The 23,816-nt window shown below is 43.1% G+C and overlaps 3 protein-coding genes and 1 long non-coding RNA gene across 11 annotated transcripts; 2 read left to right on the top strand and 2 right to left on the bottom strand.

Moving 5' to 3' along the window:
- Nucleotides 1-521: 521 nt before the first annotated feature.
- On the bottom strand, nt 522-2,196 carry LOC115037724 (lactoylglutathione lyase-like). Its single transcript, XM_029496431.1, has 6 exons — nt 2,045-2,196; nt 1,689-1,771; nt 1,275-1,415; nt 1,026-1,093; nt 837-926; nt 522-719 (listed from the first exon to the last, which is right to left on the bottom strand). The coding sequence occupies exons 1-6, from the start codon at nt 2,111-2,113 to the stop codon at nt 625-627; spliced, it is 546 nt and encodes a 181-aa protein (XP_029352291.1). The 5' UTR covers nt 2,114-2,196; the 3' UTR covers nt 522-624.
- Nucleotides 1,971-7,183, top strand: LOC115037725 (uncharacterized). The gene is made up of 3 exons (XR_003840471.1): nt 1,971-2,159; nt 4,409-4,639; nt 4,750-7,183. It is a non-coding gene; the product is annotated as an uncharacterized LOC115037725 (long non-coding RNA).
- Nucleotides 3,500-11,915, bottom strand: bub1 (BUB1 mitotic checkpoint serine/threonine kinase). The gene is made up of 24 exons (XM_029496430.1): nt 11,455-11,915; nt 11,232-11,291; nt 10,686-10,827; nt 10,406-10,602; nt 10,121-10,158; nt 9,939-10,015; nt 9,799-9,848; nt 9,349-9,533; nt 9,125-9,231; nt 8,403-8,788; nt 8,271-8,308; nt 8,077-8,187; nt 7,773-7,886; nt 7,504-7,585; nt 7,285-7,369; nt 6,954-7,122; nt 6,791-6,860; nt 5,584-6,503; nt 5,378-5,478; nt 4,984-5,145; nt 4,736-4,893; nt 4,425-4,602; nt 4,239-4,345; nt 3,500-4,155 (listed from the first exon to the last, which is right to left on the bottom strand). Exons 1-24 carry the CDS (start codon nt 11,475-11,477, stop codon nt 3,957-3,959), a joined length of 3,759 nt encoding a protein of 1,252 aa, XP_029352290.1. The 5' UTR covers nt 11,478-11,915; the 3' UTR covers nt 3,500-3,956.
- Nucleotides 11,916-12,603: 688 nt separating this feature from the next.
- On the top strand, nt 12,604-22,856 carry LOC115037510 (heterogeneous nuclear ribonucleoprotein Q). Of its 8 annotated transcripts, none has more exons than XM_029496108.1 (12): nt 12,604-12,753; nt 13,895-14,054; nt 15,349-15,467; nt 16,327-16,548; nt 16,854-17,030; nt 17,226-17,361; nt 17,514-17,719; nt 17,842-17,991; nt 18,108-18,229; nt 18,318-18,838; nt 18,987-20,289; nt 20,476-22,856. In XM_029496108.1, the coding sequence occupies exons 1-11, from the start codon at nt 12,751-12,753 to the stop codon at nt 18,992-18,994; spliced, it is 1,824 nt and encodes a 607-aa protein (XP_029351968.1). In that variant the 5' UTR covers nt 12,604-12,750; the 3' UTR covers nt 18,995-20,289; nt 20,476-22,856. The 8 variants fall into 8 exon arrangements, with proteins under 8 accessions (XP_029351968.1, XP_029351967.1, XP_029351965.1 ...); XM_029496107.1 differs by having other exon boundaries at nt 18,318-18,853; XM_029496105.1 differs by having other exon boundaries at nt 18,318-20,289; nt 20,476-20,569; nt 20,922-22,856.
- The last annotated feature ends 960 nt before the right edge of the window (nt 22,857-23,816 follow it).

The raw sequence follows: 23,816 nt of genomic DNA, 5'->3' as shown, positions 1-23,816 counted from the left end.
TCGTGTTTCTGTCTCTCTCTGTTCGATGATTTTATTCACGCTGTTTACTTTGAGCTTTATTGGCAGGAAGACCAGAGCTGCTAAATGGATCTGTTTCCTGCGTCTCACGACTGTTGAGCCCGCTGTTCGACGTAAAACACCAGTCACACACATTAATCCGCTCCTTCTTCTTCCTTCACCTCTGATTTACACGCTGAAATCGCTGTTCCACCCGTTAAATCCGCCATCATTTCCAGCTGAGCGGAGGGTTCCAGGCTGACAGGTCTGGGAACAGGTCTGCTCCTGGTCTGTAAATCCCGTCAGCCGACACGGTTCTCACGCCGGACGCTGCTTTGAAGTGCAGCTCAGAGAACTGGACTTGGAATCACATAATAATTAAAGACTAAATAAATGTTGTGACGTGTGCGTGTATTGTTGTGTAAATTTGTGTTACGATACTAAAGATCATCTAAATCACACCCAAGAGTTCAGTTAAATGAATTCACATATATTTATATTAAATACACAACCAAAGATTTGGAATTATGTGTTTGTCTCTTTAATAAATTTGAGTTTAGGTTTTACCAAATATGATCATAACAGTTAAAATGGATATGAAATTTTTACAGAAAATTTCACTGGAAATTACGGTGACATCAGGGAGACCATGTTGCTTGGACTCAAAATCTCAATCCAGTATCCGTCGGGGTCCTGAATGAAGGCCAGATCCTTCATCTTACCTGAGAGGAGGGAGGAGAGAAAGAGCAGTGACCAGACCTGATCCCAGATCCCTGAGCTCCACCTCCTGGCGTTCAAGAAGTCGGCTTCACTCGGAGATTATTACAGAATGATCTCACCTGAGTCCGGCTTCTTGACGAACGTCACTCCTTTCTCCTCAAACAGCTTGCAGGCGACGTCGATGTCGGGAACAGCAATGCCAATATGACCTGCAGCAGACAGGAAGTTACGCACACTACAGGAGCCATCTGCCTCAGAAATAATACACAAAGTGAGATCATAAAACATCTCAGTCTGAGCCTCCTCACCAAATCCTCGCGGCTCCTTGTTCCCGTTGTGGTACGACAGATTTTTGTCGGACTCTGATCCCCAGTTACTGATGGACACAGAAATAATAAAATTATATTCATCAGAACACAGAAAGATTTGTTGTAAATGAGGTGGAGCTTTGATTCCTGCAGGACCAGACGAATACATGAGTCTACTCGGACTGAAGGCCACAGATCAATCAGATGTTGTCCACAGCCGACATCAGATTTGGAGGTCACCAGACATACTGTGTGAGCTCGATGGTGGCTCGGCGGGAGAACGTCCACGCCGTCTGTTCCTTGATGTCTGCTGGGATGTCGGTCTTCTCCTCATAGCCCAGGAAGTAGAGAGTGAAACGCATCGAGGAGAAGTCGATCTTCTGCAGCAGCCTGAAGAACACAGAGGAGTCCAGATGTTTGTTTGTTTTTTTTTTTTAGATAAAACCACAGCAAAGACCAAACAGACAGACAGGAAGTCCACACCAACGGGGTTCTGGAGAAAGCTCAGAGTCTGTGGACTAAAGACAACAACGAGAACCTGATCTGGTTTCTGATTCTCTGATTTTAGTTCAGCCCTGAATGTTCCTGAATGTTATCTTGAAATCTCTGATGGGAGATTTCCTTCAGCTGAAAAAGGTTTGATGATCACCGGTTTGGACTCACGTCATGCCCAGGACCCGAGTGTAGAAGTCCAGAGACCTCGCTGGATCCTTGACCCTCAGCATCGTCTGCTGCATCATGTAGTCCTGCAGAGACCAGAGTCCAGATACACAAGAACAAACTTTAAATAAAACACTTTGTTCACTTTGTGTTTCACTTCAGAGATAAAGGAGAAACATGAAGTCCTGCTGTTTGTCTTCAGGTGCATCCGGTCCGGTTTGAGTGAGGCTCACAGGTAACTGCATGCCTGCAGATCAGTTAACAGGTTTGACTGCATTACAGCCAGCAGGCAGGTAAACACATCCGACAGCGTCAAACTAAACCCAGCAGAACCACAGAGGCTTCATCTAAGTGCTCACCTTGGTGATGGGCTCTCCCTCTTTACAGGCGGAGGACACCTCCTCGTCCGTCAGCGCTCTTCCCTCCATGGCTCTCAGATCAGACTGAAGGAGTTCAGGTTCTTCACCTCCACAGGTGTGTGCTGCCTTCGAGTGCTGCTCCTGACGGTCGGTCATCTCAGGTGTTAGGTGGTTTTGTTTTATCCAGGTAGATGATTCATTCCTTTAATTCCTGGATTGAATCTTATTTCTGGCTTCCCTGCAGCTGTGTTGTTGTATGTAATGGCATTACTTTTTTAAATGAACATCATCACCAGAACTGCTTTTATTAATGTTCTTAACACTAATGCTGCTGTCTATAAAACTGATTTTTCCTTTTGGACCAACAAACGCTGACTATTGTAAGAAAGTCAAATTATCACTTATTTTTAGGTAGTTACGTAGACTGCAGTAAATTCAGATATTTTTTTTAATGATTCCCTTTTTTGTTGATTGTTTCAGAAAGTTCCAAAATAAGTGTGTTTGATTTAATGATGGAAATATAGCATGAAAACTTGCTTTAGCATAATTCAGACAAAAAGCTGCCATGTTTAATAAATATTCAACTTTGAGTTGACGGGACACGTCGACATTGGCTCTTTAATCTGTACATATTGTTGAATTGCATTGGTGCTTAAATGTTTCTGACAGACCATGAAGGCAGCACGACTTCTTTAAGGTTGTTGTGTTTAATCAGGGAGGGGCCCGTCAGAGAGACGCTGGCTTCAGCTGCCTGCAACACATAATGACAGTAAAGAAGGGTGTTAAACTCCAAACATTCCACATTTCCTACCAGCTGTGGTGAGCCTGAAGGAGGCGTGGGAATTATCTGAGGATCAGACTGAAGGAAATAAAACCCTTTAAAGTCAAAAGTCAGACGGGAACAGTCATTTATGAATAGGTGACCTCTGAGAAGATGTTAAATGTTGTTTTTGTTTGTTGTAGAAGTGAAGTTGTTGTTTTTTTTTTCCTTTTCTGGGTGCATGTTCAGTAAAAGCTGCAGCTGCAAGTCTGAACAGGTCGGCTGTGAGATATTTAAGGTATGGGAGGAAAACCAGCTGAACGTCTGTGCCATAAACCTTTTAGGTCTTTTAGTCAAGCTGATGAGACTTCCTGTTATCACAATCTATCAGGCAGCAGGAAAAGAGTTCACTTCATTTAATATTTCAGGTTACTTCTGTTTTATTCTCTTTTTTCACTATTTAACCACAGACTGTTCCTAATGACCACCTGTTTTAATTTAATTTAATTTAATTTGTTGGCTGGTATTTGTGTAATCCCAGTTTCATGCCAACACGAGGAAACTTTGGTAGAGCTTTTAAATATTGTTAATGAACGTTACTAGAGTAATATTCCTGCAGTAAGCTGATCAGTGCTTCAGTTTGTCACAGCAGCTTTAAATCATTGGAAAGTGAAAAAGGAAAATGGCAAACATAATCAGTTCAATTTTCTTTTTATGAAAGTGTTAAAACAATTTTTCTTAGATAGTGAATCTTCACACATGGAAGCCGAGTTTGGATTCCTCTGACCATCCTCAGTGCAGAACTTAAAATAAAATCTGGACTTCTAAAAAATAATAACATATATGAATAAAAAAACAAAAAAAAAACAAAAACAGAGAGCTGAATCAATTTCATGCAGATTCATTTCAGATAGAGAGCAAAACAAGAAAAAAATCTACTGCAATTCAACAGTTTATTCTTTTAAAGAAAAAATCTGGGACAAAATAAAACGAGATTTTAAAACTAAATCATAAAATTTTTTATTTGTACAAACCGACTTCAAGCTGAAATCCTCCAGTTACATTTTCAAACTATTCAAACTGAACTGATTTGAAGCTTCAGAGGAGATGTTGGTTCTGGTTTGGAGAGAGAAAGGTCTCGAGCTCCGGCTGTCATCTCCGGGCTGCCTTGCGGTTCTCCAGCAGCAGAACCAGCAGGCGGCTCTTGAGCGTAGACAGTTTCCTGCCGTAGTTCTCCTGCAAGACGGACGTCAGCTTGCAGCGGAGGCTCCGCAGGCTCGGCTGGGCGCTGCAGTTCGGCACGTTCAGCAGAGTGTGGAAGAACTCACACCAAAGCTCGCTGTGGGGGTTTCTGTGGGACGACACATTAGGCGAAGTATTTAGTGTGAGTCTCTGAACACATCGTCTTCTCCTGACAGCAACACGACCATTTACCTTCTGAACACGGCGTTCGTCTTCCACACGCCATCCTCATTTGTCACCTGCATGTACGTCCCGAACAGCATACAGTGGACCGTCCCTGCTATTCCGAAGTAATCCGTCTGAGAGCGGACAGGAGACAGTCAGAGCTTTGAAGTAAAACCGTGTCACATTTTGTCTTGTAGAGACTGAATCGTTCACCTGGTAGTTCCAGGGTTTCCCGCTGAGCATCTCTGTGCACTGGAAACCAGATGTCAAACACTTGGCGGTGAAAGCAGTGCCTTCTGGGAAAAGCTCCATGTCGACACTCTGTCCCAGGTCGATGAGGACGAGACCGTGGTCCAGGTTCTCCACATCGAAACACTTGTTGTCCAGGAACCTGAGAGGCGGCAGCAGAAATGACCAGGATGCATCAGGTGTGGAGGAACTTGTGGTTCTTCATACGTTGTCAGAACTTCTTAAGAGCCAGCCGTCATGGCAACCAACATGTGAGCATTAGTTAAAAAGGTTACCTCTCTCCGAGCAGGAAGTTGTCCGGTTTGATGTCGGCGTGGATGATGTGGACGCTGTGCAGCTGCTCCACCATGTGCAGGATACAGACGGTGAAGTACATGACCAGAGGCTGAGGCATCACCTTGTCGCTCAGCGTTTTGTACATATTCACTGCGTTCTGAGAGCGGAGTCAGAGACAAGACAACTTTTACTGCCCGTTCATGTGATGTCACCGCGTCAGAGAAGTGCAGGGGAGGCGTGAACGAACCAGCAGGGTGCCGTAGTTGTGGAGCTCGCAGAGCAGAACGCTCCCGTCGTGGAAGAGGTGAGCTGAGCGGACGCCGCTGTACAGGTGGCGGACGGCGGGCTGCAGTCGGGCGTCCAGCTGGGTGTTGATGTAAAACTCCCAGGGATTGGCTGGTTTCTGAACCTGCGCTCATGTTGATCAGAGGAGGAAGCAGGAAGATCCTCAGTGAACATGCTGAGACTCTTCACCTCTTTACTCTCTGCTTTCAATGATTATCATCATTTTTCTGCTTTATCATAAATATTATAGGTCACTACAGTTATTATTATTATTATTATTTTAGCTTAATTTAACAAAAGGATTTACATTTTTATGTGACTGAAACATGAAGAAACTTGGCGGACTGAGGTCTCACCTTTAATACCATCCTCTCTGAGGTCCTGGGGTCTGTGGCCTGGTAAACTGTTGCAAAAGCCCCTTCACCGAGGACGCAGTCGACTTGCAGCGAAGCCTTTCCTGTTGGAAGTTAAAGGTCAGTTTAGGTGGAGACTTTTTTCCACGTCAGCGCCTTTTCTGTCTGGACGCTGCTGTGACTCTGTGTCAGAAAGCCCTGTTCCTTACCCATGCTGATGGTCATCTTCGGGGTGATGTTGGGCACCTTGCACTGCCAGGTGATGCAGCGGGGGTGAGAGGTGAGCGGTGGCGAGAGTGCCGACAGCAGATCTGAGATCAGTTCGTTATCCCAGGGGTCTGACACCAGCTGGACGGATTCTGTCCCGCCTGGCTTCTTCGCCGTCGCATTCATGGACACGTCGGCGAGTCTGTCTGGACTCATCATCGGCTCATCTGCGGCGCTGAGTGGCAGCAGCTGCATCGGGCTCATGGGTACGTCGGCACAGAGTTGTGGCCGCTCCGGACTCTGGAAGGCGCCCAGATCTGGATCAACTGTGGACTCAGGAATTCTGGTGCCCTGCCAGTCTGGTTTGAGAGCACAATCTGGACTCATGGGAACATCCTGGGTCTTGTTGGGAGCGGAGTCTGCTGCATTTTTCCAACAAGGACTCATGAAGGCGTCCAGATCTGGCTCCACTGTGACCTCAGGGCTCCTGATGGCCAGCCAGTCTGGTTTGAGAGCACACTCTGGGCTCATAGCTACATCGTAGGCTGGTTTCTGGGCCTGCTCTGGACCTGCAGGTTCACCTAAATCATTATCCTCCAGGATTTTAAACGGTTCACTGCTGGGTCCGACTGAGACCAAAGAGGTTCGTCCTGACGGCTTCTCTGGGCTCGTGTAAACCTCCCAGGCGGGTGCTGTGGTCCTGGGGACGGAGGAGTCCGTCACACAGAGTGTCTGATCCCTGAAGGACAGCACGGCGGGCGGAGGATGCTGTACCATGGTGACGGAGGACGAGGTGAGGTAGTGCTGGCTGATGGCGAGCTCTTCACCAACGAAGGTGCCTTGTCTGGCTGAGGAAGAGGGATGCTGAGCGACAGATGTTTCAGGGAGTATGTCATCGCTCGGACTCTGCTCCATGATGGGACTGACAGCGAGAAGAGAGATGATGCCACCAAAATTTTGATTGCGTTGTTCTAACATAAAGGTCCCCATTGTAACTACAACCTTTAGTCAAAGCAGGAGCAACACTCCTACAATTGAAATAAAACTTTACTACTTTCTCTGAGCAGAATCCAGGTTTTTTTAATAGTGGGAGAAGTTATAAGAGTTGTTGATGCAATTTAAATGTTCTATTCATAAAAATAAATAATTATAATTTAAACTTAAGGCCTTCAGAGTCTTCATCATCCTGAGCAGGTTCTGATTGGTTACCTGAGTTTTTTAGTCTGGCGTCTGATGAAAGCGTCTTCATCAGCCTCTTCACCTCTGGTGCAGTTGTTCTCTGGAGACAGAACATTTAAACAGGAGGGGTGACAACCTGCTGCATACAGAACACTGCACATTAGATTATCTGCCTTTGAGGACTCCTGCGTACCTTGGTCTTGGAAAAATAACGAGCTTTTGTGTGTAAATGGCGTGGAGACACAATGAGCCAGCATGGCGAAGTCTGTGGTGCTGTTGGGACAGGCGGCCAGCGAGTGGAGAGAGTTGTAGCGAGCTCCCCACATGGTGCTCTCATCTGGCATCAGATCTGAAGGAGTGTCCTGATGGAGAACATTATTACTGATGTTTGAGTTTTGTTCATTCTGAACATTTATATACAATCGTGGGAACTTCAAGCTAATTCTGTGTACATTATGTGGAAATTTTGCACAAATGTAGCAAGATTGCAAACACGCTGATGCATCAGATGTGTGAATATTCACATTTGGTTTCTCTGATTTAGAAACTGGGATTTCTGCCAGAGCTCTGATTGGTTTAGGCTTCTCCTTGGCAGCCGCAGCAGCAGCACTGAACACAGACACAGAACAAACATTCATGTGAATTATATTCCCAAGTATTCATTTATTTCCTCACAGAATGTCTCACATGGGCTGTTTAATGGATACTGTTATTAACCACAAAGAATTGAAATCCATATTCACCCGCCATTTTCTTTGTCATCTTCATCCTGGAAGATGGTGAACAGTGCCGATGTAGGAGGATTGGTGAATGTGGGCGCAGCTCCTTCAAGTTGTTGAGAAAAAACTGTTAATTGGCTCAAAATAGCAGCAAAACTTAATTTTAATACTTTAAAACGGATAATCTGTGAGTTGATGTTGCACTTTGGAGGCAAAGTAGATTTACTAAAGCTCATCTTCATCCCATATTAATTTATTTCTCTACGTTATCAGCCTGATTACAGCATTGTTACCATATTTTGGGTATCCGGCATCACACTCCCTCTCAGCGGTATGGAGCACTGATGATGTGTTGTTGAACGGATCCTCTAAGAGAGTCGGAGCCTGAAACATGTCCATGATGACGTCTGGATGGGACAAAACATATTAAAGTCCACCAATAACTGGACTGGTCTTAGACTGGGGGATACGCCGATACTGATTTGATGCTTGCAGGTGCCATAATAAAGTCCATGCATATCTTTAATTACCACTGACATAAAAAACAAACCAAAACTCATGTCAGCCTTATTCAGAGCGAAGGGCTGCTGTGCTCACCCAGTGCTTCCCGTGTGTTGACAGTGGGAGAAGGCAACACCCGTGAAGGCGTGGCCTGAACGTAGCCCAGTGAAGTGTTTGGAGTGACGTGAGACAAGTTGGCTGTGCCTCCTTGAGACATTGAGGGAAGCAGCAAAGAGAAGGTTTGAGAACATTCACATGAAGCTGAAGTGACCAACAATGATCCAACTCACCATCGAGTCTGTCCTCCAGCTCTGACTGACTCACATTCCTGAGGGAAGAGGAAGAAACACACTTTTACTTTTTGTTTTGTCTCAGCATGTATTTCTGGAAGCATCCAGCGCTGCAGAGCATTTCAGACTCACGGATGTGTGGTGTTCTGCTCCTGCTGCTGCCCGCTCTGCCAGCTGCTGGGCTGAACCGCAGCCTCAGAGGTCACGGCAGAGACACTGGAAGGTCTGTGCAGCGACTGGACGACAGGCGCCTGATCTGTGGACACTGAAGTGGCTGCTGATTTTGGTAAATGCAGGACAGAGGAGTGATAGGAAACCTCAGAGTGCAGAGCGTTTGTATCTACGGGGTGCTGAGGGGGGTCAGTGATGGTGGCTGCCTCTTGGATGAAGGTCGGGTCGCTGTGTAATCTCAAACCAAGAGAGCGCCTGCTGCTCGGCCGATTGGAGGGCCGAGGATGCCCCAAAGCCTGCTGGGTAGGGTTAGGGTTGGGAGGTGGGGCTGCATCTACAGCAGGCATCTGAAACACACAAAACAGTGGAGGTTTCATTTTAAGTACAGATCCAACCAGCACCGAGACGAATCTACTGCAGACTACTTCTAGTTTGATTTGACACTTTTTATAAACATGACTTTTTTTCTCACTTGGCTTTATAAGAAGCTTCTAGTTTCTCACCAGCAGCTAAATAGTCTCTTCCTTTGTCCACATGTTTTTTTCTGTTTATTGAATTTGAAATTAATTTAATCAAAAAGCTGCAGCTAGAACTGACACAAGGTTAACTCTAACCCCCCCCCCCCATGGAGATGTTTAGTTTGTTTTATTATCCGACAGCAGTGTCAGACTCCACAGACTCACTCTCTGGCCGGTCAGCCCTCCATAGGCCTGAAGGTTGTGGTCCAGTTTCTCCAACATGGACTCCATGTTCCGGATGCCCTCCTCATGCTCCTTCAGACACCTCTCCACTTAAAAAAAACAAAACAGATGTTCATGACTCATTCTCTCAGTATTTATTTACTCTGATCCTGTTTTGGCTTTTAAGGCAGCACATCCTTTTATCTTCCCTCTACAGTTGGACTCACTCATTTCTCTGTGCTCCTTCTCCTGCCTCTCCCTGAGCCGACGGAAGTATTTGGCAGCTCGGACCTCCTCGAAGGAAAACTCAGATCCCTCACAGACCAGTTCATCTTGTATGTACTCTGACACCGTCTGAATGTTGGAGCCATGACTGGAGGGAACTGTCCCTGAGGTCTCAGAGCGGGAGACTCTGTGGATCAGATAATGTATCATCTACTGTAGGTGATTTTATTCAGTAGTAGAGTCGTGCGATTGAACGTGTAATAAAATGTGCAGCATTTTGAATCGGTTGAAGACAGTGCATGAAGACTTGGCCCAATGTACAGAACTTTTGTATTGTTGTGTAGTCACAGTTTGTCTTTCTTTATCCTTAAAAACATCCCATTACTCCTCACCAACGCCACCTTGTGGTCAAAGCATGAACTCGAACTGAACCAATATTCATTTTCACTCACATTATGGTTGTTTTCACGGCAGGTGGGTTGGACAGAGGCTCAACAGTGGTCTGTAACAAATGAAACGGAGTGTTGGTGGGTTGGCACAGACAGCAAGGACTCACACAATGATGGAAATCCATAGAAAAACACACACACACCTTGCTCTGAGTGGCTGTCTCTCTGTGGGACGACATCTGATTGGCTAAATTAGAGTTCTGCAGAGGATTTCGACCTCCTGTTTTATGAAAAAAATAAATAACCAAAAGGTTAGAAGCTCAAACACGATATTGAACCTTTTTCACAAATGTAAACAATTCTAAAAAAGCAAATAATGTCTCACCTGCTCCTGTCTGGCTTCTGGTTCTTGTTTGAAACTGCCTGTAATAAGAAAAGAAGGAGAAACAAAATAAAACAAAATGGTAATTTTATTTATTTCGCTACAACTCTCTCCACTCGCTGGCCGCCTGTCCCAACAGCACCACAGACTTCGCCATGCTGGTATTTATTTATAGCCTGGTTGCACAAAAGAAGATATTAGTCTAATAATTAGCCTGGATATAGATGAAAAGCTTAGAGGGTATACAGCTCCACGCTGTATCCAAAGTGCCTGAGTCGTTGGTGTTACCTGTATTCATGCAGAACAGTATCCACTGGCTGGGCCTGGTTCTCCACTGCTTTCTGGTACACGGCATTAGCCTGTTCATTCAAGCCCCTCTGCTCAAACTGCTGTGCCCAGGCCACGTAAAGGGCAGCGGACCTGGTACCGACGCCCTTATTAAAGATGTGGCTGTACAGTGCGATTGGGTCGGAGTAATAACTGGCCTGTAAGACAGCAGCTAAAATGAGTCTGAAGAGCCAGTGAACTATAGCTGTATGGCTCAGTATAACAGTTTAGTCAGACTCACACATTTTATGCAGTAGTTCACATATCTGATGTCATCTGCGTATCGCTCAACGTTCAGAAATTTCTGCACAAGAGTGTCGAACACCACTGACATCCCACCGAGGCTGTCTGCAGGTAGTGTCTGCTCCAGATACTCCACAAACCTGAAAAATATCAATCAAGTGGACAATCAGCAACTTGTCCACTACTTGTTGAATATGCAATATGGAACAAGCTGTGACATTTTTTTTAGTTATTTAACTGCAGAGAAAACATTCTGAGGTCACTGCTACAGTTTGAAAAACACAAACTGACATTTTGCTTTCATTTGCTCCTTTCTAATGAAGTGGAATTCCCTGCAGTAATTTTGAAACCCAAACTTAATGAGGGTTAAGGATCAACCATATTACTTCACTCAACATCCTCGAAGAACACACAAAAGCAGGATCCTTCCACTTATGGGTGACTTTAAAGTGTAGCTGTAGTGTAGCTATCTCACGGTGTGGTATTATCACAGTCACTCACAGAACTCTGGCCCAAGTTGTCCTGATAAGTTTAAGCCTCTCACCTGTCCCATTGATCCAGAGGGTCGTCTCCTGTGTACGAGCTAACTGTGCTTTCAAAACACCTACGAGTGGAGAAGTGGAGACAAATGTAAGGGAATTTAGCACGGTGTCTAAATGTCTTGTTGGCAGTTTGAATACATTTGTCACAAAACAGCGATAGATTGGCACCTCTGAAGCTAACTGCTAGCCTTAAGCTAACACCGGGCAAATCCAGTGCTGACTTACTGTAAATACGTAGCGATATCCATTCTGCTTTGAGTCCTTTATAATCCCGAATGCAACTTAACTCTCGACTCGTTTGTTTTTCTTTTTATTTGGTGGTTATAGATCCATTTCAGCAGATACGTTGCATCGCTGAGTCTGTTCGTCTCCACCGAGCTGCTGTTTTTCCGCCTACATTTCAAATTCCACGCTCAGCCAATAGCAGCGCGAAGCTTTACCAAGCCCCGCCCTCACTCGTGACGGAGTTTCCGGGGTAAAAAAAAAGATATGCACACATTTTGAAAAATAATAAAATAAAACATGAGATTAGGAGAAGTATGGCTATACATATGGTCAGCGACAAGGACTGTTTTTTTTTATTAAATTGATCATTAAAGTATTTATTCTATTACAAACGTTTTGTTGAATAACCCCTTCTGTTTTCAGCAATAGACAGAAATGTAGTTAATCTCAAGCACACAAATAGAATGAGATACTGTTTTCATCTGAGTTTTTTAACCTTTGAATTAAAATTAATTTAACCACTCGATAATAAAGGTGAGTTACCTCAGTGTGCAGTAAAGACGTAATAGTATCTCTAAGAATGTATACTCTATATTGAGTTAACTATCTATAGAATAAAACGTATCTACAATAAAATATATTTTATTTTATGAATTTGTCAGTTTCAAAATCGTCATATTGTATATCATATTGTATATGCCGCTTCCGGATGATTTTTCAAAATAAAAGGACGCTGCATGCCACGAAAATAAATATTTGTTTTCGTGGCATGTAGCGTTTAAACAAACAAGTATTTGTTGTAATTCAATCCACATCGCGACTGCATACAGCATACATGCATTTTCAGAGAATTGTAAAAAAATACGCCGGTTTTGTTCGCAGTGAAGAGAAAATGGTGAAAACACACACGATGTGGTAAGTAACAGGAGGCTAAGGGGATCCTTGAGCTAGCTCAGGCTAAAATAAGTATATACGGTGTCTTCTTGAAGTGTGTGGAGTTTAATAATCGTACCAAAGTGTGAGATAATCAATTTTAATAATAAAATATCGATCGGTGTTTCGGAGCAGCTTCTGACCGGAAGTAAGAAACTCGAGCAGCCCGTGAGGAACCACTTGGTGAACCCCGTGCATGCTAGCGAGAAGCTGAGATCGCGACGTTACGTCGCCGCCATTTTGTTTCACCGGGAGTAAAGAAATCAACCTGAAAAAGCGCCGGCGTGATTATTTTCCTGTTTTTTCCCCCAGAAGCACCTTCATCACGGCGGATCAGCATCGTGCACCCGAGTTTAGATTCGCATGGTACGTTACGCGCCGAGACGGGTTCACCGTGGCGGGCCGCCGTTCTGCGGCCGAGCCCCGTTGTCGCTGCTCAGTTAGCAGTGGTTAGCCGCCGGCCAGGGGTTAGCATCATAGCAGCAGCTCGGTCAGACGGCTAGCCGGCATTTTGAAAGCGCCAGCTTTGGTTGACAGATGGGGTGTAATCGGTCGAAGCTGCCCCGCATTCAGAGAAGACAGCAATTTCTTTAGCAGATTTAGCTTCCCGGGTTTGTTTTAGGACACGCTAAGCCCGTTGCAGTTACCGACACCACGCGTGCGGTGCGGCCTGCGGAGCCCCGGACTCCTGATGGTGTTAGTCAGCAGAGGCGTGGTGGATAATGTATGGAAGCCCGCTGGCTTCAGCTGGAGAAGTGTGCAGTCTTTATTACTGTGTGTTGGTGTGTGTAAAAGCGCCAGCTGCTTTAATCAGAGACAGTAAACACTGCAGTACGCGCCATCCTCGTGTGTCAGTTTGGGATAAGACTCTGATAATGTCCAGTCTTGAACGATGGCGCCAAACTGCAGATCTAATGTGTGTTTTCCATGAGTGCTTCCAACAGCATGTGTCATGGCCGTGGCCCCCAGCCAAACAGTTGTTGGGCCCCCGACTCCCTGTTTCTACTTTGGTTTGATCAATGCTCCGCATTGGAGTTAATTAGTTGATCGTTAGTTTCTTTATTGTGGTAAATCCAACAGCTTTGGATTTGTTTGTCTATTGTTTAACAACTGCACAAAATGAAAAGGAGAGTGACCTTAGCCACCATCGTCGTAGATTGTGTTTTTGTTCTTTGATGTTGAAGAATAAAAATGACTGCTCCAGCGTTACGACGTTTCTGAAAGTGATTAATGCTAAATGGGGTGGGGGTGTGTGTCTGTGTGGTAATTTCATGACACAAAACTAATTAAAGCTTATTAGGGTAAAAAAACTGCAGTGTAACACAGTATGTCTATTCAGCACCAGTGTCAAGGGTTAGGGTGGAGCAGGTAATATTTAAGTGGTGCATGCATATACTGAGTTTGTGATGGAAACTTCACCCAAAGGCATACTGTTGTTTGGCTCTTGCTCTAGCCTCCAACTACAGTGAGGTTGCAGCTAATTCTGCTCTTGATCTCATCTCCACAGATGTCTGGAGACATGGCCACAGATCATGTAAATGGGAACGGTACGGAGGAACCGATGGACACTACGGCGGCGGTGACCCACTCAGAACATTTCCAGGCATTACTGGAAGCTGGTTTACCTCAGAAAGTCGCAGAGAAGCTAGATGAACTTTACGTAGCAGGTAAGCAGAAGTTTCTACCTGAGGTTATGCCCTGCTGTTGTATCCTGTCTTTGCCTGGTCCGAGAGAAATGTGCTGATGAAAGTTATGAACCATTACACTATGGCAACACGGGACTGTTCAGAGATGTTTTAGGGCAAGCGCCATGGCTATTGGCTTCTGTGTTCTGTGTTGTCCTGTTAGGCATTTATCTAAAGGTGGATCTTGTGTATTGGGAGCGTCATATATCTGCTGCGACTCGTTCATTTACAAAGTTATTGAGCTTTTTAAAGAAGCAGTGTGTTTGTGATGTCATTATTAAAAGATTTGTGAAACCAGTATGCTGGGGTTGCTATGGGCATGTGTGGAGGTCAGAGCAGTGATGGATGGGGTAACATGCCGCTGATTCTAGTCTTCTCATAAGATGAGTGCCACCAGGCTGACCCTTTGATATTGATTGTTCAAAACAATGGTCATCTGGGAAATGAAACACTGGTCACTCAGCAGTTCCTTTGTAGTATAGTCACTAACAGTAAAAAGGGCCTGCTCATTAGAGCTGCAAGCCGACAAAGAGATTGGGTAGAGTGCAAGAAAAACAGAATTCCTTAAACCCCTGATTTGGTCTGCAAACCCTGTTCTACAGAGACTGTGCCAACATTTAACCGTCCATTTATATTCAGTCGTAAAAAGGTGCATTTCTTTCTATGAGATCAATAAAACATTTCCAGTTGTTTGCATGCCACCCTCAAAAGTAGCCTCTTTGTTGCTCATCAGTGAGTTGTTTGAGGTCTTGCTGTATTTATTATCATGCTGTTAAATGTACAGGCTGGATTGAATGGATAAAAGGTTGGGTGTAGCCATAAACTGTTTTAAGGAAGGTAGATTGAAGCCAGCTGGTACTGTGACATGTGCCAAAACAATGAAGCAGCTGTCTGGCTGCAGTAGGTGAATTGTATTCTTTTAGTGTACAGCCTTAGGAGCTGCAAGGATGCCATCCACAATGTTAATGGGGAATGGTGTTTGTTTGAATATCTTAAAATCTGGTCTTAGTAGCATCTGATTGTTTATTTTGTGGAGTTGGAAGTTAGTGGTCCGAGCCGTTGTCCCTTTAGCTATCATTTCCCTTTGTTCCTTCCGGGACACATCAACCTAAAAAACCTATTGTCCAACTGCTTGAGTCACATCATCCGTTTGTCGCTGTTGACCTGCACGGGTAACGATAATAAGAAAAAAAATCTAAACAACATGCAACGTATTTACAGTTTTTTGTTTTTTTTTGTTTGTTTGTTTTGTTTTGTTTTTTGCTGCATTTCTCAGGCCTGGTAGCACATAGTGACCTAGACGAAAGGGCTATTGAAGCTTTGAAAGAATTCAATGAGGAAGGAGCCCTGCAAGTGCTGGTCCAGTTCAAAGAGAGTGATCTGTCACACGTGCAAGTAAGTCCTGAATACGCTGTTGTCAAGGTGTTGACCAACCAAAAGTTTCGTCTTCTGTAAGATCTTTATTGTAGGTAACAAAATGATTATCTAACTAATCTTCAGTGTAAGTTAAAGTGTTTGAGCTCATGTATAGAAGCAAACAATTTGCACTTTTTAAAAATGCATTACAAACTGAATTCCACAAAAAGCTAGTTGAGCTGTGATCAGTGCAACAACACTGAGTATGTTACATCTAGACCCCCACTTAGCACTAATTGGACGAACAAAGTGTTAAAAATAACCACAGCTTCCTTTTTTTATTGTTGTTGTTATTATTAAGCCTCAACAAGTAAGAAACCAAATCAGATCAGACCAGTCCAGGGAACATATGAGGGTACATGGATTTCAAAGGGCCACTGAACAAAGGCTAGAGCTGCATCTGAAATCTGAACCCCCAAGAGCGATCTTTGCTAAAGCACACAAGATGCCGGAAAAAGTTGGCAGCATGTTGTTTGTTCATGTGAAACCAAAATAAATCAGTTTGTTTCCAACATGTTTAGATTTAGTCAGGACCAACACAACACTGAGCTTGAGACAGGGAGTGCTGACATCAAACTGCGTGATGGGGGAGGACCTGGGCAAGTCTGCCTGCTTAATGCAATTCAATAGAAAGACCTGTGTAGGCTTTTAACACGGGACCCCCTCCCTGATGAAAAGAATAAACACACACTTCATGTATTAATTGTTTGGAGTAAGCAAGTACTGTATGACGTATACATCCTTGTGTTGCCATTCTTTTCTATGTGTGTCTTTGTTCCCTTTAGCAAAGGACGGTAAATTTTCTTTATGTCTGTAACACAGTTGCTCTCCCTTCCAGAACAAAAGTGCCTTTCTCTGTGGGGTAATGAAGACTTACAGGCAGAGAGAGAAACAAGGGACAAAAGTTTCAGATTCTACTAAAGGCCCGGACGAGGCGAAAATCAAAGAGCTCCTGGACAGAACCAACTACACACTTGATGTAACAACAGGGCAGAGAAAGTATGGCGGCCCCCCGCCTGAGTCAGTATACTCAGGTGCACAGCCCACGGTCGGAACAGAGGTAAGTAGGACATAACAGAAACTTAACATTAACTTTCCATTTGCTGTTTTTTCCACACCTGATTACTGAGATGTAATGAAACATATTACATTGAGTATAAACATTTTTTTATTGACCGAGTTATAGACAGAAGGTTTTTTAAATGTGAAATGATCCTGATTTTCTGGATAAAAACTGGGTCAAGCAGAATAACCAAAGAAAAGTTGAACACAGAAAGTTCCTCTCGTGTTTGGGTTGTTCTCGAGCTGATCTGAAGTTTCTATCTTTATCTGATCAGGAGTTCTGCTCATTCTTGCTTCTCCCAGATATTTGTCGGAAAGATTCCCCGGGACTTGTTTGAAGACGAGCTGGTTCCTCTCTTTGAGAAGGCTGGGCCTATCTGGGACCTGAGGCTAATGATGGACCCCCTGAGTGGGTTGAACAGGGGCTATGCCTTCGTCACGTTCTGTACTAAAGAAGCAGCTCAGGAGGCAGTGAAACTGGTGAGTTTGCGTCGAGAAGAGGGAGACTAAAACAAAGGTTGCAAAGTTAGCTTATTGACCGACAGCTATTTGACTTTTCTGCATGAAACAGTTCCACAAGGTAGATATGTAAATATTGCAAAGAAAGTGTGAAGCAGTTGGACTGGTTGTCAGCCTTCACAGTCATCCTTTTGCTTTCTTTTTTCCTTCTTACAGTGTAATAATTATGAGATCCGACCTGGCAAGCACATTGGGGTGTGTATATCTGTCGCCAACAACAGGCTATTTGTTGGCTCCATTCCCAAGAGTAAAACAAAGGAGCAAATAGTTGAAGAGTTTGCTAAAGTCACAGGTAAAAAAATAAATACATACATATCCTGATCTGTTGATTTTTATGAATCTGGGTTTATGTAGCTGCTTTGCAATTCTCTGCTCAATTTTAAACCACCTCAACTTCATTTCTTATTCTCGTTAAGCAACTTGAACTTTTTTCTCAATGTAAAGAGGGCCTCAGTGATGTCATACTGTACCACCAACCCGATGACAAAAAGAAGAACCGGGGCTTCTGCTTCCTCGAGTACGAAGACCACAAAACGGCCGCTCAGGCCCGCCGTCGGCTAATGAGCGGGAAGGTAAAAGTCTGGGGCAATGTGGTGACAGTGGAGTGGGCTGATCCCATCGAAGACCCCGACCCCGAGGTCATGGCCAAGGTGAGCTTAAAGGACAGAAACGATCTGAAGACAGCACCTTCATAGAGAAAACGGAGTGGAAGACACCATTCTCCTCCACATATTCAACAGAAGCACCCCCCCCCTCTCTGTCTGTTTCACAGGTGAAGGTTTTATTTGTGAGAAACCTTGCCAATGGTGTCACAGAAGAGATCCTGGAGAAGTCCTTCAGTCAGTTTGGAAAACTGGAGCGGGTCAAAAAGCTCAAAGACTATGCTTTCATTCATTTTGAAGAGAGGGATGGTGCTGTGAAGGTACTCGCTTTCTTCACTTTAGTCATGCAGCTTGTTTTAAAATGGGAATTGTCATCCTGCCTGAGTATGAATAAGATGTGATTGTTGAACCAAAGGTTGACGCTGTCTTTCTTTAGGCATTGGAAGAAATGAACGGGAAGGAGCTGGAGGGAGAGCCCATAGAGATAGTTTTTGCCAAACCACCCGATCAGAAGAGGAAGGAGCGCAAAGCCCAGAGACAAGCCGCCAAAACACAAATGTAAGAAACTGCTCGTCACATTCTCAGAGTGCCATGTTTTCTAATGACAGGTCAATCATTCTAAACTCTCGTCTTCTCTATCCAACAGGTATGATGACTATTATTACTACCCGCCTCCCCACATGCCTCCCCCTGTCAGAGGCCGGGGCAGGGGCGGCAACCGGGGAGGCTATGCCTACCCCCCTGACTACTACGGTTATGAGGACTACTATGACTATTATGGCTATGACTATCACAACTACCGTGGCGGCTACGATGACCCCTACTATGGCTACGACGACTTCCAGGCTCCAGGCCGAGGGCGCGGTGGCAACAGGGGTTCCCGGGGAGGAGCCTCTCCAGCCAGGGGACGCGGTGGCGCAGGCGCACCCAGGGGCCGGGCCAACTTCTCCCAGCGAGGCGGGCCGGGACCAGGACGCGGCGGGCGGGGTGCAAGAGGAGGCGTGCAGCCGAGAGGGCGAGGAGGGGTACGTGGTGCTCGGGGTGGCCGCGGTGGAAATGTAGGAGGAAAGCGCAAAGCTGATGGGTACAACCAGCCAGATTCCAAGCGTCGCCAGACCAATAATCAGAACTGGGGCTCTCAACCCATTGCTCAGCAACCGCTCCAAGGTGGTGATCATTCTGGTAACTATTCTGGTTACAAATCTGACAACCAGGAATTTTATCAGGATTCTTTTGGGCAACAGTGGAAGTAAACCAGTAGGGCTTTGATAACAAAATACGTGTTTATTGTTTTTGTTTTTGTCTTTTTATTTAGAGACTTGATCTGATTGGCCCTCAATCCCATACGGTTGCCTGCATTTTTTCCTCAAAATTGGTGACATCTGGCAAGATATCTTTTTGTACATATTTCAATAATTCGCTTGGACTCAAATAGTCACACTCCCACCTGTTTCTGGCGAACTGGTTTCTTTTTCTCCTTTTTTTATTATTATTTTTAAGATGGTCGTTTAAAAGATTTTCCATAACAAAGTTTGAAAAAAAAAATTTTTAGATGCAAATATGTGCTCGAGCTGTCTATTTGGCTATAGCTTTATGTATGTTTTTAGAAATTCTGGTTTTCCATGTTTTAAGTAGCTAACAGCAACAAAGCATATGTCTCCTAAACATGTATTTAAAACAAATGAAACTACAATTTGTATTGTCACAAAGTAATGCGTGTCTTGTTATTGAAAAGAAAAAAAAGGACCATCATAGTCCTATTTTTTGGCTTTACATTTTGGCTTGTATTCTTTGCTGTTTGTCTGCTTTAATAAACATACACGCACACGTGTACAAAACTTCAAATTGTGTTGCAAATTCATGTTTCGGCAAATTCTCTCTTCAAATTGCCTTCAAATTTAAGGCTCCTTGTGGAAGAAAATGGACTAAAGGTTTGCCAATGTTGGCCACATGCTACAGTGTCACCTTGCATGCCATCAAATTCCAAATCACCTACTTCTATAGTTGGCATCTCTCAAGTGCTCTGTATGTGTAGTGACATACTTCATCCTTATGAGTTCCTCTCATGTCCAAAAAACATCGTCTCAAATTGGTGTCCTAAATTCACTGTAAACACAGCATCAACAGTGACCACCCCCCACCACCTCCTTACCAGTCTTTCATACAAGTCCCTTTTGTTATTGGTGTGGGGGGGGTAAAAGCACAATTTGATTTATTAATTCCAAAGTGAAGCTTTTCCTTGTCCCAGAAGGATCTACCTAGCTGTTGAAGGCCTGGATACTAATCTTGCATGTGTTTATCTGGAGGTTTGAATTTGTGCTACTGCGGTAGATAACTGCAATGCATGACCTGCTCGTAGTGTTTGATTACTTTCTTTTTCTTCATTTATTTTTTTGTTGTTTAGTTTTGCTTCTATAGATAACAAAGGCTGCTCTTAACCCCGACTCCTCTGCCCTTCTCTCTGTCCACGTTTCACCTGCTGCACCTCAGACGACTTTTAAGTTTTGACTATCCAAAAATCAGACCGGTTCTCTGCTTGTCGTCCTCTTTAAGGCATTGACATGTGCATGTTGCGTCGGAGGGCGTGCAAGTCTGTTGAGAATGCTTTGTCTTCTAATGTACGTAAAATTCATGTTTCGTTTCTGTTTTTTTTTTTTTTTTTTTTTTTTTTAATTTGCGTGTTGCACAGTCTTTCCTCGCTGCAAGTGTGTGAGCGCGAGGGACACAAAGCAGTAGATGTGTGTGTAGATGTAATACGATCCTGTTTTCCATTCTCTAATTGCTTCCTTTTGTTACCTGACTAGCAGGAAAAAGGGGTCGAGGCCGGTCCTGATGTGTCGCTATGAAGACTGACCAGTGTTTGGCGTTACACACTGCAGGCTGCCAGTGGATGGAGTGGTAAGATCACCTGACTCAGTGGTCCAGTGGTATTCCAGCCTTTAAGGAGCAGATCTCCCAAAACTGCCACATTTGAAGATAATCAGAAGAGCAAAACTTCAGCTTGTTTTATTTTAAAGATTTGTTTTGTTTTGTTTTTTTATTTTAAAAGCACTGACTTTTTTAATAAGACAAAGTCCCAAAAATGCCATTTGAAGACCTACTGAGCATGAGTTCATGATGGACATTCTGGAAAAGTCTTTGCACTTTTGTTTTTTTTTTTGTTTTTTTTTTCCCCCCGAAGTTTGGAGTGGTTTAGTGGAACTTGATGCTATTTTATTGGTTTTTCATTTTTTGTTTTTTTTCCCCTCAGAGTTCTTAGACTACATCTTTACAACGGACTTAGACGCGATGATCTTTGATCATCGGGCAGAGTTAAGGTGAGATTCACCTGGCGTTCAAGGTCGAGCATTCCAGGATAGATGGTTCTGTCAGAACTAAAGCCACCAACGGTTTGTTAACTACCTCAGTTTCGAGGACTTGCCTGCTCTGTCATTTTGAGGCAGGGTCATGCCCTCCCACCCCCTCCACCTCAGAGATATGCACAGGCAACCACAACAGAGCACTTAATGAATTTCACTTCTCAGCTGGATGTGTGAATTGAGCCTTGTTGTCTTTACAAACCAACTGAGTGATGATGTAGTTGACGGACTGAAATTGTTTTATAGCTTTTTCATTTTTTTTTTCTTTTGTAAAATCTCAAATGCCTGGAAACCAAGGTCATCCTTTGTCTTCCATAAGCGAGGGGGAGGGGGGGGGGGCGACTTTAAATTCTTGTTAGCAAAGTGATGCACCAGGCCATCTGCTTGGTGCTAACATCTGGGCTCGTGACCGCTGACCTCCAGGGAAGCTGCTTCTTATTTAGAGTCTCTGGAAGAAAGTGAATTCATTTCAATGTCCTGAAAAAGTTTCACTAAAGATGACGTGGGAGACGTTTTCATCACAGAAGCACGATTAAACATCTCACATTGTACGTCGACTCTAGACTGATCATGCTGTAAATGTGGTCCTGACTAATTTTTCATGTAAATTTATGTCAATTCATAGCATTGGAGGATCAATTAAGAATTTAAAGGAGCAGATCCAGCCTAGAACACTGACACATCAGGATGTACCTGAAGTTTGGACATGTTTTGTTTTGCAGTTCATCAGTGAGGTTTTTCTTTTGTGCATTTTAGTTAATAATGAATTTTATTATTTTTTTAAATTTGTATTTGAAACAGTATAAAATGTCAAGAATCAGCCTGGTGTTATTCTGTATTTACCAGCTGGTGTGTTGTCGTGGGAGATGTGATGCTGCAGACTCCTCTGAGGTGGTTTCAACACTAACCCTAACCCTGGACAGGTCCTTGTTTCTGTCCGTGGACAGATTTTGTGACAACCTGCCAGATAAAGTCAAGAATTTACTCAGATGTGTAGCTCAGATCAAAATGAGGCTGAGAGTGAAGATGGGATTAGTCTATGTTCCCGTTATAGCTTCTGAACACTCACAGGTCAATCAATAGGTCAATTGTTACGTTATGGTCAAGTCAATTTTAGCTTTAAATTAATTGGAAAATCCCTCACAAACGCCTGTCTTACTCTTTTTTAAGAGTTAAACTTTATTAAAACAACCCAAAGTTTAACATTGTTGATATTTGCAGCTTTAATACAGAATCACACCAGACTGGTTCTTTTTAAATGATGTCAAATATTGATTTGTTTGCACCAATGATCTGTCACCACGCAGAGAGGAACTCAACTGTACAGAGTTTGTGCACGCACATTATGTCATGAATCCAGCATTCTTGGAATTGAAGTAAAAGTGTCTTTTGAAATGAATTGTACATTACAGACTTGTAACGGTGAAACTGAACCTGAGGTTGGTTTTCTCCTTTAAGGTCTTTTTAAACACCATTAGCAGGAAATGTTTCACTTATTTTTATTTTTTTTGTGATATTTGCCATCATAGAGTGTTTCACATTTGGCTCATTAGCATCTACCAGTTCAGAAACAATTGTGCAGCTTTTTTTGTTGTTTATTTGTTTTATTTTGTTTTTTTTTATTTACCCATTTTATGAGAAGCAGCCAGTTTATTTTTTTCCTACTTGTATTGACCCTGTTGGATCACCAATTGAAAAGGTCAGGAATTTTATTTTATTTTATTTTTTTGTGCTAACAAGTGTGTTTGCATTTTTGCAAATGAATTGTTTTATACTGTACAGTGAGGTGAGTTAAACCTATTTTTCTAATAAAGTTATTGACTTAACCTCAGTTGTGTGTTGTTTTCTTTTGTTTGTTTTTTGACAGTGAAATTTTAGGCATATCATTAAATCATGGCAATAAACTGTGGCGCTCTCTAGCTTTAGCATATCTATTTTAATTGACAGGATACAGTATTTTAGAGATTCTAAAAATGTTTATTCAGAAAGTTTTTATTTTTTAAAAAAGGTCTAAAGTATTTTTAAGGCTTTAATTATAAGAATTGTTCCTGTAAAGAAAAAAAAAAAAAAAGGGGACGGGGGTATAAATGATTTATTGAATCGTAGGATCTAATTCTAATTCACAGGGAAGCTAAATACCATTCCTGATAAAGTTCAGTTTGGTGAAAGAAATAAATGAACCATTATCTTTAATGTCAAATCTCAAACATCTGAATTATTTTAAAATTATGAATTTTTATTTTATTTTAAAACTTTGACACAAACTCTGAAATGATGAAAAAAAAAGTTAACATCTTCTGTGAATCAAACAAAAATGTCATTTTTAAAGGAAGCTTCTGATTGGCTGATATTTAAAGTAATTTGGGATTATCTAAACTGGAACTCCGCCAAAAACCGGGATCGCCCAAAACGGAAATGACGTTCACTGGAATCTGGGTTGCCATGTCCGCTCATCCAAAAGATACGTTTGGTGTGTTGTTTGTGTTTGGAGTCCCTGATAGTTAATTTAACTCATAAAATTATGACATTTTAAGACTTTATAATGCATAAAATTATATTTTAATTAAAAATGCAATGTCCACCACACACAGAGCGAACACAAAGTTATGATGGCGTGTTTTTTCGCTGTTTAACCGCAAAGACTGATAAAACACTCAAAAGACGAAAATTATTAAAACAGAATAAATAAATAAAAATAAATAAATAAATTAAATAAAATTAATTAATGTATAAAAAAGGAAAGACGGAGGCGCCAGGTCTGCTTTCCTTCGTTCCTTCCTTCCGCC

This window comes from Echeneis naucrates, chromosome 24 (genome assembly GCF_900963305.1).
Source record: "Echeneis naucrates chromosome 24, fEcheNa1.1, whole genome shotgun sequence".
NCBI classification, from domain to species: Eukaryota; Metazoa; Chordata; class Actinopteri; order Carangiformes; family Echeneidae; genus Echeneis; species Echeneis naucrates.
The sequence above is the reverse complement of the archived record's forward strand: the minus strand, read 5'-3'. Positions and strand labels throughout refer to the sequence as shown.